The 13,912-nt window shown below is 41.8% G+C and overlaps 1 protein-coding gene across 1 annotated transcript; it reads right to left on the reverse strand.

The window, feature by feature from the left end:
- Positions 1–4,024: 4,024 nt before the first annotated feature.
- LOC102416229 (zinc finger protein 675-like) lies at positions 4,025–13,181 on the reverse strand. Its single transcript, XM_045163343.1, is given in 4 exon segments — positions 4,025–6,055; positions 10,433–10,525; positions 11,019–11,145; positions 12,583–13,181. Coding segments are annotated over 3 exon segments (1,695 nt in total). The 5' UTR covers positions 11,053–11,145; positions 12,583–13,181; the 3' UTR covers positions 4,025–4,487.
- Positions 13,182–13,912: the final 731 nt, after the last annotated feature.

The raw sequence follows: 13,912 nt of genomic DNA on the forward strand, positions 1-13,912 counted from the left end.
AAGACTGAGCAACTGAACTGAACTGAACCAGACCCTCTCCCATAATATAAATTCTAAGATCTCAAGCAGGATACATTTTGTTATATAATCCCTAGTACAAAGTTTAAACCGAGTTTTTTGTTGTATAATCATCAGCTCTCGGCTTAAAGAAAAAGTGCTGTGTCTAAGACACATAAAGACTTTAAAAAGTCATTTTATGTGTCTAAGACCAAGGAATGTAAAGGGAAAGAAGGTATTTGTCTTTTCCTCCTCCTTGAGAATTGCAGACCCCTATCTCCTCCTTGAGAGTCCCAGACCACCTCCCTCCCCCTTCCTCCTCGGGACCCTGGACTTCTTATCAACCTGCCTAGGAATTGACTCTCACAGAAGGAGGCAGAGTACATCAAGGAAGAAAAAGGTTACAAGCATAATGAATTATCCTGAAGCCTTTCTTTCCAAATTCATACATACCCATTTCCCTTAGAAAGGAGAGATTTCAAACTATTGTGGGAATCAGAAATTTTCAGAAACATTCTAGAAATGATGGAACCAAAACCCAGTAGGTAGATAAGGGATTCTGGAAGGAAGCTGTCATCATCCAAGCAGGCCAGCTTCCTAGAGTGCTCTCACATCACGTCCCTGTACAGTGCCCATGGAAAATTTTGTGAAAATTCTGGACCACTGAGTTGAGTCACTGGGCTTCCCAGATGGCTCAGTGGTAAAGAATCTGCCTTCCAGTGCTGGAGATGCGGCTTCAGTCTCGGGGTGGAGAGAATCCCGGGGAGGAGGAAATGGCAACCCACTGCAGAATTCTTGCCCGGAAAAATCCCATGGACAGAAGAGAGTTGATTCTATGTATAATGGCACTTTCAAACTCTGTTCTAAATATCTAAATGGCATGCAGGTGCTAAGTCATCACTGCATTTCCCAACGTCCCTAAAATCCCAACACCAAACCACATCCCAGTGGGAGTGAGGATAGGAGTGACTGCAAATGCTGATCTCTCACAAAAAAGAATATTTTCAACAGTTGAAAGTCTCTGATCGACGCTGAGAATTCATCATGCTCCATAGAAACCGAGGCTGCAGACAACAGAGAAAAGGCTCTGGGACAGAAGGAAGTAGTCTAAAGGGCTGGTCTGCACTATCATAAGAAGAAATAGGAAAAATAAGATGATAATAAATGCCCGGGAAGAAAAATTAGAAGCAGAGAGCTAAAGGCTTGCATATTCTCATTCGGGCATTTTAGGAGGAAAAGCAGACACAGCCTGAGACCCAGGACAGGATATTTACCTGAGAAGCTGCCATTTCCTCCTCTTCTTCTCCTGCTCTGTCTTCTCTGGGGATATTACGCTGCAATCGCACTTATGAGTTTTGAGAAAATACCTTGGAGGGCATCAACACAACTTTCTAACCTGCAACCACCGCTCCTACAAACAAGGATTTTGAAAAGCTGAGAAGACCGACCTCTCCTGTCCTCTGTCTCAGGAGAGATTCAGGAACAATCAATTCCTACCTGGAGACCAGCCTGTGAACTCATTTCTTGATTGTTCTCTCCCCATAGAGAGCTCCTAACACTCTGCTCACACAGATGATGTGAGCTGACTGACTTCCGCAGTCCAAATCCAGCTAGACCAACCCTGCTGCCTCTCCTCAGAAAGACTCTGGGGCTCAGCTCTAAGATGGACCAGATGGGCCAGGAGCCACGTCCTTAACCCGGGCCTCTGCTTAGAATCACCTGGAACACTTCCTAGACACCACAGTGATGCTCCCACAGGACCACACAGAACTCTGTTGGGAGGGCATCAGTGAGGTCATTTCTGAAACGGGTCACGTAATCCTGATGGGAATCCAGAAGGAAACCACTTGGCTAAAGATTCTTTCTGAACCATCTCAATGAATACAAATTCCTGGTGGTCAGGTGCCCACTCCAAGAACTTATGAATCTGCAGGTCTACAGTCGGGCCGTGAAAGGAGTCATCAGCAAATCCCTTTTTTTTCTGATGTTTCTTCCCCGAAACCAACGTTCCGGAGTCCTGAGCTCAAAGCCTCACACTCACCACACCTAAGACTTCTCTGTAGGGGACGATTTAGGGCAGGAATTTCTGAGAGAGGTTAAAGCTAGAATCAGGCAGAGAAAACAGGAGTACTTGCAGTTCAGCTTTTACACTTTGCCCTGAGTCTTTGCCTCAGGCTCTCTAGGCTGAGTGTGGGTTAATTCATTCAAACCAAGTCAAGGACTCTGGTGAGCACTGTGGGGGTGTTGAAAGCTTGTTGTTCAACCAAAAAGACCCCTGGATTCTTGGCCTCCTGAGGAGAAGAATTCAATCTGGAGCCAGAGATGAGGCTTGATCGCTCAGAGCTTTTGTGTAATAAAGTTTTATTAAAGTATAAAAGAGATAGAGAAAGCTTCTGACATAGACTTCAGAAGGGGTTACATACTTTTAGTTAGTTATTCCAGTTAATCAAAAGACTGTCTGGAGGTTGTAAAGACCTCACTAGACGCACTCCCATAATTTACATTTTAAGACAACAAGATTAGCCAGAAAGTTTTTTTCCAGAGAGTGTCCTCAAGCAGGAAAAAACCACGTTTGTCCTTTCTTCCTCCTTGAGAATTCCAGACTCCTCTCTCCTTGGGGACCCCTGGACTTATCAACCTGCCAAGAAATTGACTCTCTCAGTGTGATTGAACGGGGGTCTGTGGATAGACCCTGAGGTCCAGCAAGACTGCTGGTCTCAAGGAAGGGGTTCATCTAGTGCATGTGCTCACAAGACTGGCTGGTGTGAGCTCAAGGACCTGCAGGCTGCCTGATCCCCAGACAGATGCTGAGGCAGCAACATCATGGAGCAGTTTAGGGAAACTGTCAACAATACTCTGTATCATCTTTCTTACTAGAATCATCCCAGTGTCTAAGTAGTTACAAAATGAGAGAGGAGATACAACCTAGAAATGATGGAATGTACATGAAGTTATGAGAAGTTTAAATCCAGTGAGTAAACTAATTTCCCCATATGCCATCTTTGTGTGTTACCGAACAGTTAATTGCGGTCTCTTCACTACAACCTTAAATAAGGTGGGCGAGGTTGCTGTTGGTGGTGGGTTAACATTTCATTTATTACAACCAACCAAAACAATAAAAGCCATTCACTTTTATGAATAACCATGTATTAAATTTCACACATAGTTGAAATAAAACCTTTTACAATCCGCGGTATGATCCATGATTAAATACAGATCAAAAGTACGGAGAAAGATATTCATTTGTTGATAGAATTATGTGAGATTTCTGATTTCCATGGCTTACCAAACAAAGACTAGGAAGCACTTAGCAAGCATGATATACACCAATTCCATGCCTTTTCCAGGAAGGGTTTCTTACGTTTCTAGCTTATTACTGTCCTTATTTCAACACTGTCAAGTAATAATCATGACTTGTGTTGATATTATAAAGATACATCAATATTGCAGTGAACTGTCATTGTGTTCTTCTTACAAATGAAGGATATTACTATTGTAACGAACTTCTGTCTTACTTTAATACACGGAAAGACTAAATGATCACTTACTTCATGGCAACCTCCAGATATTTCACGTCAATGACAAACACCTCTATTTAAATGTTCATTGTCCATTTTACATTATGGCATCCTCAATCTTCTAATGGAGATTAGATAGAAATGGTTGCAACACAATATAAATAGGCTAATCTTTAATAAATCATCAAAAACCTATGTTTGCAAACACACTAGAAAGAAAGCATAACGTGGATTATTTGAGTGGTGAATTACATTCAGTCCAAATAACCTCACATCACATCATTATTAACAAGCATATATACATTGCTAAGAACTGTAATGTTCTAACCGTCAACCTTCATCTCACGATTCATGCTAAAATATCCATTTTCGATCTGTTTTAACTATGGAGTGCTCTTGCCTGGAAAATCCCATGGATGGAGGAGCCTGGAAGGCTGCAGTCCATGGGGTTGCTGGGGGTCGAACACGACTGAGCGACTTCACTTTTCACTTTCATGCATTGGAGAAGGAAATGGTAACCCACTCCAGTGTTCCTGCCTGGAGAATCCCAGGGACGGGGGAGCCTGGTGGGCCGCCGTCTATGGGGTCGCACAGAGTCAAACACGACTGAAGTGACTTAGCAGCAGCAGCACGCATATTTACTTCGATTTAACTTTTGATTAAATACCTTTCTATATATTTGTCACGTTGCTCCTCTGTCTTTCATATACCCTTGTATATTCCCATTCTTTCATTAAATTTAAGTTTATGAGGTGAAATATTTGATATATTCCTAGGTTTGCTTTTGGGAATATACATTGGGAAGGTTTCTAATCAGTCTTCAGAATTTATTCAACAGCAGACTGTTCAGAATCCACAGAAAGAAAACAAGTGTAAGATATGTGGGAAAATATTTTACATTGGTTTCTTATATGAACTGTTGTGTTTTCTGATGCATGTTTGGACCAAACTCTTCCATCACTTGTTCCATTACTAGGGTTTCTCTCAAGTGTGTGTTCTCAGATGTTTAGTGAGATTACTACTATGACTAAAGGCTTTGTCACATTCTGTACATTTATAAGGTCTCTCTCCAGTATGAATTCGTTGGTGTTGAGTAAGATGTGAGCACTGAATAAAGGCTTTTTTACATTCTTTACATTTATAAGGCTTCTCTCCAGTATGAATTCGCTGATGATAGCTTAGCTGTGAGTAACAGATAAAGGCTTTGCTACATTCTGTACATTTATAAGGTCTCTCTCCAGTATGAATTTGCTGATGATAGATTAGATGTGAGGAACAGATAAAGGCTTTGCTACATTCTGTACATTTGTAAGGCTTCTCTCCCATATGAATTCGCCAATGTTGAATGAGGTTTGAGTTGTGGTTAAAGGCTTTGCCACATTCTGTACATTTATAAGGTTTCTCTCCAGCGTGAATTCTCTGATGTTTAGTAAGAAGTGAGCTATGGTTAAATGCTTTGGTACATTCTGTACATTTGAAAGGTTTCCTTCCTGTATGAATTTTCTTATGTCTACGTAGATGGCATGAGTTACTAAATATTTTCCCACATATCTTACACTTGTTTTCTTTCTGTGGATTCTGAACAGTCTGCTGTTGAATAAATTCTGAAGACCGATTAGAAACCTTCCCATATTCAGTACAAGTTCTCTCTTCAGTACAAGTACTCTTATCTAGAGAAAAACCTGACATTTGATCAAAGGTATTTGTACATTCATTACTTTTAGAATCCTTGTTTGATGATTCAGAACCCTGATGTTTCATAAGGTTTGAGTCTCCTTCAACCCTATACCCATTTTCATTGCCTGAATACCTTCTCAGTCCACCATAAATACTCTTGTAATTATTGGAGCTGGAGCTGTTACTTAAGGTCTGACTCATTTTATTACATAAAGAAGGTTGTTGTGTATTAACCATATCACAATATTTATTGAACAATGATGGCTGGATTATGTCTCCTCCATTATTATCAACATTATACATCTTGGAATGGAGAGAAAATATCCGTTGGGGGAAGAAAAATGACTCTCTTCTCTTGGACCTCTCAAATTGATTAGATAGTGAATTTTCCCACTCATTGTTAAATTGTAGGTGTTCAGACATCCTTGAATGTATGTTTAGTCGAAGCCTACGTTCACAATTGTCTGAATGAGTATTTGCAATAGAGACTAAATTACCTTCCATATTTTCCACGTGTCCTTTTAGAGAATATGTACGTTTCAAAAAAGGATGGAAATCTTTTCTTAAACACTTACACTTCTCGTTAGATGTTGAAGACTGAAGTTGGTGTTTTTCCCAGTTTGACTCACGTTGCTCATTGCTTTTGGCAGTATTGTTAGCATTATGTGTAACTGTCTCCATTTCTTTATGTCCATATAAACATCCTCTCTGTCTTTCATATACCCTTGTATATTTCCAGTCTTTCATTAAATTTAAGTTTATGAGGTGAAATATTTGATATATTCCTAGGTTTGCTTTTGGGAATACATCTTCTAACGCTGCATTCCTTGGCATCAAATCCTGGGTGTCTTGTGGAGACATAGCTGAAAGATACCAAATAACAAGTAATTTTCCCTGCTATTCTCAGTGAATATCTTTAAAGATTTAGAGAGTCTCACTGGGGGAGCTCAGTTTGGAGAGAAGGAGAGCCTCATTCTCTGTGGGAAGAAAACATGGCAACCAGCGTGTGGCAGCAGGACAGAGTGAGACCTGCACACAGGGTGCTGACCCCAGCCCTGCCCACCCAGCCTTAGAGGCATGTCCGCCAATGCAGACAAAGGCTGGGTGCTGAAATGTGGGCTTTGTAAAGCGGACCGAGGCAGAGGACTACTGCTGGCTATGAGGAAACATCCTGAAGGGATGGCCATGAGGGAGGAGCTCTGCAAACAAGATGCTTGTGGTGAAGCCTGAACCACCATAGAGCAGAGTGCCATTGGTGAGTGACGCCCAAACAAGAAGCCCATTGCATCCCATGTTCCTTGTGTTGCCCTCTGCTCATCAAGGACTACGAAGAACTCCACCCACGTAGGACTTTTGAGCCCCCATCCAACGCCTCCACAATCAGCAGAATCCTGTGCTCTGGGGCAGCCTCAGGAGAAGACACCTGTGAGTTGGCCACACGCACAGATGGAGCTGAAAGCACACGTGAAACCCAGGGATAAAGAAGAAAAGCTGAAACCTCTCCTTGGAGCAACATAAGCCATGGTCTTACACTGATGACCGGCCTTGTAACCTCAGCCCCTACAGAGCATCTGAATCAACAACCAGGGCTCTCCAGTCATGGCAGGTATAGCTTTAACAGCTGTAGACTTTGTGGGCTCCTACACAAGGGGGCTGGGCCAGGACAGAGCCAGAGCTGCAGCGTAGCACCACAGCGGGTCCAGCTGCACACTCAATGCAATCCCAGGACCTGACTTCACTGAATCTATGCTGGTGACCTTGCGAAAGCAACATCTGAGAGACACCAGGGCCATGTGCCATCATGCCCATGGTTAAGGTGGTCTAAGAGCAGTGCCAACACTACATATCATGAGAGCCTGCAGAACGCATGAGAGGGGACACCAGACCACACCCTGGGGTGAATATTCCTAGAGGAGCAATACTCAGTGACTTCTCTCCCAGTGGGTGTGCACCAAAACCATCTGCCTTGCACCACAGATCAGAATCACAGCGAAGACTCCTATCTGGGAGCTCTATTCCACCATGCAGGGAGCAGGCACCACCAGAGGCAGGGCAGTAACAACCACAGGACAAGGGGGAAACAGCCCTGAATATCCCCAGCAGGTTCTGGTCACAGTTAACAGCAATCAAAGCACAGATCAAGAGAGGAAAAGGGTACAAACCTCTGGACCAACCTCACTCACCAAGGTGCAGATACCAAAAGGAAGATTAACTAAGTTTCTGCACCCATCAAAACAGAGACCACAAACAGAACGCTGGACAAAATGAGATGGCAAAGAAATAGGTTATAGGGGAAGAAACAAGATAAAAACCTCCAAGGACCACTGATTTAAGAGGTGATAGGTAATCTAATGATTCCATCTTGCTTTTAGTCATCTTAAGTGGAGACACCAAGCACTTTCAGAAATCCTAGGTGCCTAGTAATTCTTTAATGCACTTCTTGCCACACGTTTCTGAGAATGTTCTATTCGGTCTTTTGATCTAAAAATCATAAATGATAGTGACAGAGAACTAGTCAGAAACTGAGGACACATAAGACAGTGTCCGAGGAAGCTGAATACAAATAAGACAAACTTAATATAGTACTAGTTTTCAGAAATTAAATAAGAAGAGAGACTTTAAAACTATGATTGAAAGAGGGAACTCTACTCATTGCTCTGTGGAGACCTAAATGGGAAGGAAATCAATAGGATGGTAAAGACTAGAGATCTCTTTAAGAAAATTAGAGGTACTGGGAATATTTCATGCAAAGATGAGAACGATAAAGGACAGATACGGGATGGACCTAAAAGAAGAAGAAGATATTAAGAGAAGTAGGCAAGAATACATGGAATAAGTATACAAAAAAATCTTAATGACCGAGATAACCACGATGGTGGTATTACTCACCTAGTAACAGACATCCCGGCATCCAAAGTCAAGTCAGCCTTAGAAGGCATGAACACCAACAAAGCTGATGGAACTCCAGCTGAGCTATTTCAAGTCCTAAAAGATGATAATGCTAAAGTTCTGCACTCGATAAGCCAGCAAATTTTGGAGACTCAGCAGTGGCCTCAGGACGGGAAAAAGGCAGTTTTCATTCCAATCACAAAGAAAGGCAATGCCAAAGAACACTCAAACTACTACACAATTTCCCTCATTTCAAACAATAGCAAAGGCTCAAAATTCTCCAAGTGAGGCTTTAACAGCACGTGAACGGAGAGCTTCCAGATGTTCAAGCTGGATTTAGAAATGGCAGAGGAATCAGAGATCAAATTGCCAACATCCCTTGGATCATATAAAAAGCAAGAGAGTTCTGGAAAAACAAATACATCTGCTTTATTGACTACCCCACAGCCTTTGATTGTGTGGATCACAAGAAACTGTGGAAAATTCTTATAGAGATGGGAACACCAGACTGCCTTACCTGTCTGCTGAGACATCTGTATGCATGTCAAGATGCAACAGTGAGAACTGGACATGTGACAACGGACTGATTCCAAATTAGGAAAGGAGCACATCATTTGTCACCCTGGTTATTTAACTTATATGCACAGTACTTCATGCGACATACCGGGTTGGATGAAGCACAAATTGGAATCAAGATTTCAGGGAGAAATATCCATAATCTCAGATACACAGATGACACCACCACCACCTTACAGCAGAAAGCAAAGAGGAACTGAGGAGTCTCTTGATGGAACTGAAAGAAGAGGCTGAAAAAGCTGGCTTCAAACTCAACCTTCAAAAAACAAACATCATGGCACCGGTCAGATCGTTTCATGGCAAACAGTGGGAGAAACAGTGGAAGCAGTGAGAGACTTTAAGTTTTGGGATTTGAAAATCATTGGAGATGGTGACTACAGCCATGAAAGTAAAAGATGCTTGCTCCTTGGAAGAAAAGCTATGACCAACTTAGGCAGCATATTAAAAAGCAGAAACATTACTTTGCTGACAAAGGTCCATCTAGTCAAAGCTATGGTTTTTCCAGTAGTCATGTATGGATGTGAGAGTTGGACCATGAAAAAGCTGAGTGCCGAAGAATTGATGCTTTTGAGCTGTGGTGTTGAAGAAGACTCTTGAGAGTCCCTTGGACTGCAAGAATATCACACCACTCCATCCTAAAGGATATCAGTCCTCAATATTCATTGGAAGGACATGGTGAAGCTGAAGTTGCGATACTTTGGCCACCTGATGTGAAGAACTAATGCACTGAGAAAGACTCTTATGCCAGGAAAGATTGAAGATGAGAGGAGAAGGGGACGACAGAGGGTGAGATGGTTGCATGGCATCATTGACTACATGGACATGAGTTTGAGCAGGCTCTGGGAGTTGGTGATGGACAGGGAAGCCTGGCCTGCTGCAGACCATGAATTGCAGACTCAGACTTGACTGAGTGACTGAACAGAACTGACTGATATGTATAATTGATGCTCTTTGCTGTATAGGAGTACAAAATTGGAAAACAGCTATATTCCAATTAGAACTTTTAATAAAGATTTCTTTATATAATCTAAAAATTGTCATAGTTTGAATCAACCATTAATAATGTAGTGGAAAATGCGCTAAGATTTTATGTCAATGTATTTTAAAATTCCATGAGGTAATAGAATATAATAAGTATTTTAATATGTTAGAATTGGGGCAAATACACTAAAGATGTTTAGTATGAGATCATATAAGGAAAAGAGAAACTTTCAAGTCAATCTGAGATGTGCATTGTTTCATTTTCACCAGGTTTTGCTTTCTGCAGTGAAAAATTACTTGAATTTGAAATTTATTTAGAAGGTCCTATGTGTCGCTCCCAGTGGATAGGAAATTATGAATCAGAGAACAAAAACCCGTCCCCAGTATTCCTAGAAGTTTGGCAGTTTGTCTACGACTTCACTCACACGTTTCTGTCTAGAGGTAGAAGGAAACTTTAAAAGGACTGTCATACGGTTACTCAGAAATGAGCAGAGTTTTCCTAGGGCCCCCAGAAATGGAAGAGCAACGAATGAATGCAGTTTGTCACAAGCCAAGAGGAGACTTTTAGGTCACACTGTGATGGAGAAAAGTAATCACAAGATAAATTTATGAATGCTTTTAGAGAGAGAATGGGGCAGGTGATCCATTTCTATCACAGTAGCAGACTCAAACCCAGGTTTTTGAAAACCATTTCTATTGAAGAAAATCTTCCAAAACCATGTGACAAAAGATTAGTTCCTCCCTGCTCCTCGGACCTCTCATCTGAGTCATCATCTCCATCCATTCATACCCACGTGGGTAAATGGCTGTTGTCTCCATTCTCCTCATATTCCAGAGATCCTTCAATTGCTCCAGAAAGAAGACCAGGTCCAGCGTAGACACAAGCCCTATTTATCAGAGAAAGAAATATTTGTGTTGTTAGAGATTCATCAGTGTCGAATCCAATATGTATTCAGGTGAGACAAGAACGCATTTTGTTCTAGAAAACGATTTCCTTAAATACTTTATTCAAAGCAGCTATACAATACTAACACACACCTAACATCAGATCCTGAGATTATGGTCAGGTAGTACTAAGGTAAAAGTAAGTAGTGTCAATGTGAAATTAAGAGAGGGTGCAACTATTTAATACCACAGAACTTACACAATTACCACGAACCTAGAAGGAAGGACGTAGAATACATCAAGGAAGAAAAACGTCACCAGCATAACGAATCATCATGAAGCCTTTCTTTCTAAACTGACAAATACCCATTTTCCCCTAGAAAGCAGAGATCTGAAACAACTGTGGGAAGCAGAACATTTCAGAAGACATTCTTGATATGACGGAACTAAAACCCAGTGGGTAGATAAGGGATTCTGGAAGGCAGTTATCCTCACCCAAGGAGGCCAGGTTCCCGTACTTCTCTAACATCACGTCCCTGTACAATTCCCGCTGACCGAGGTCCAGGCATTCCCACTCCTCTTGAGTCAAGTCTATGGCCACATCCTGGAACGTCAGCCGTCCCTGAAATACAAAGTACAGATGCCATGTGGCCGTGGGAAGACTTCACAATGTGACCCAAGATGAAAACGGCAAGTTCAGAGAACTGGTCGTGATTTAGTGGCTTGGCTGGTATTACAAAATATACTTTTTACACAGTACTCCTTTCTATCCAATTTCTAATGTGGAGAAAAAAGGATGAGTTATGATCTACAAGCCATTAGGGAGACTAGTCTCATCTGAAAGAGCAATTATAAAATAATCAGGGCAACATTAACATATTTATTCTTCAGTGTTCTACTCGTGTGAGATAAGACAAATTGTTTATCAAAGGAACAGGAATTTTTTTTTTTTCAAGTGTATTCTGAGCCAAGAGTTCTGATGTGGGGCCAAAGTGCCACATTTTTAGAAAGGTTATTTGAGTTAGTAATGTTGAAAATTCTGCTCGATGAATGACGATTTTTGAACCACAATGAAATAGAACAGTAAGGTAATAATTCATACATAAGTTGGAACTCTAATTGTTTTACAGATTTTAACAGGTCTAATAGGATAGTAACCTTTCTTGTGGTCTCGTCTCCTGTTGGAAAAGAATTTCCGGACATGAGACAAAATGAGAGGGACATAAAGATTATTAGAATGGGGGACGTTGTTAGAACAGTTGGCCAGCTCAAGGGAGAATGGATGTTGAACAGGGGTCCTTAGTCCACTTTCATAGGCAGGATACAAGGAGTGGGACAGGGGTCTTGCAGATCATTTGCTGAATGGATGAGGCACCTATACTGGGTGGGGGAAGAGTAAGAAAAATACTTGCTCCTTATGGGGTAGGAGGGGAGACCATTTATACTGCTGAGGAGGACCTGAAATCCATCAACAGTTACAACATCGGGGAGGGAAAGATGCTAATGGGTCTTGTTTTTCCATTCCTACATTCCAAGACCCTCCTTGGTTTTATCTAGTCTTTTGTCCCTGGGTCACCACATACCTCCCTCTCTTTATTTTTAGGGCCAATTCTTTGGCCCTTGTTGATAGCCTGCTCATGTCCAACTATCTACCCATTTCCCTTCTCACACATTTGGGAATCCAGTTTCAGGGAAAATGGAGCAATGACTGCTCTGGCTTCTTCAGGCTGAGCAGGGGCGCCATGGGGCTCTGGGTTCCCTTTGCCTACTCTGTCAGGGAGCATTTATAGAGAGAGATGAGAGTCCATTGAATGATAAGGTGAATTGCTTCAGCATTGTTTAGGTGTTGGTCAGGGAATATTCTTGCACGACCACTTGGAAATTTGTGGTATTTTAGAAGAAACAAACTTTACAAGAAAGTTAAAGGTACATGGCCCAAAGATTAGGGGCTAGCCAGGAAAACCAGAACCGGACATCGGTTCGTGATGTTAGTGTTTCTCTAGGTACAAGAAGCAGCAAGAATTTGGGCTCATAAAATCTTTACATGAAAACATCTGACCTTTGGAGGCAGTTCTAGGTTTTTCCCAGAGCACAGGGTTCCTTGTTTCTGATCTCTACTCTGAACTCCTTTCAGGGGGTGTAGAAAGTCAGGAGCTTGCAGTGGTCATGATGTCATCTTTGTAGAGACAGCTGGCAGAGTCCAGTCAGCAGGGTCTCTTCATAGCCACATATTTAACCATGCTTTGGGGGCATTTCTTGTCCATTGTGTCCTACGGCACTGGCAAGACTCATTCCCAGGTCTAGGGAAAGTTCCATTGATAGGCCACTCAATGTGCTGCTTCTAGAGCAGGCCTTGTGAGTAGCAAAAGGCTCTGGACCATACCTGTCTTACAGCTTCTAGGTCCCGGAAAATATTCCCTCTTGTTGCTTCTTCCCATATCTAGAGTTACATTATTACAATCATTGATAGCATATGGAGCTACATATCAACATTTTATCACAGGCTCAGTCACACATTTAGTAACCTAAGAAACAATCTTCTGAAGCAAGCGACATAGGAAATAATATAGCTATGCTATGCTATGCTAAGTCACTTCAGTCGTGTCCGACTCTGTGTGACCCCATAGACGGCAGCCCACCAGGCTCCCCCGTCCCTGGGATTCTCCAGGCAAGAACACTGGAGTGGGTTGCCATTTCCTTCTCCAATGCATGAAAGTGAAAACTGAAAGTGAAGTCGCTCAGTCGTGTCCGACTCTTAGCGACCCCATGGACTGCAGCCTACTAGGCTCCTCCGTCCACGGGATTAGCTAGCAGTTATTAGTCAGGTTGTAAGTAAAAATGATAAGTCAAGCACTTTCATTAAGTAGAGCTCAGGATACCACAGGTCATCTGACTTCATTTGTTAAATGGCTATAGCCAGGTGTTAATCTCCTGGTTGTATATCATGGAGCATCTAATCTTTATCTGAAGATTGCTTCCTGACATTACCTTTAGAAACAAACTTAGAGTGTCCTTTTTAATAACTTCATTAAATCTTTTAGAAAGATAACATAAGAATGAACTATCTCAGAAGTGAGGCTTAGTAAACACTACACTTTAATTAACAAAACTAGAAACTTAGTTTAACAATGAACAAAACTTAATATACAGTGAAACAATTTTTTCATTTTGAGGGCATTAAGCCTGTAGCCCGGGAAGGCTTTAACCCATCATATAGAAATGAGGTTTGTCAGGGAGCCGGGAAAAGCCAGGCAGCCATGTTGGATTTCCCATAGCCCTGAGTCTTTGATTTACAGCTACTGTTCACCCATTTTTAATTCCCCGATTTAGGAGCAGACTATGGCCATGTTTTAAGGATATCAGGATGGCAAAAGTCTAACCATGAGGGG

This window comes from Bubalus bubalis, chromosome 18 (assembly GCF_019923935.1).
Source record: "Bubalus bubalis isolate 160015118507 breed Murrah chromosome 18, NDDB_SH_1, whole genome shotgun sequence".
Lineage (NCBI taxonomy): Eukaryota > Metazoa > Chordata > Mammalia > Artiodactyla > Bovidae > Bubalus > Bubalus bubalis.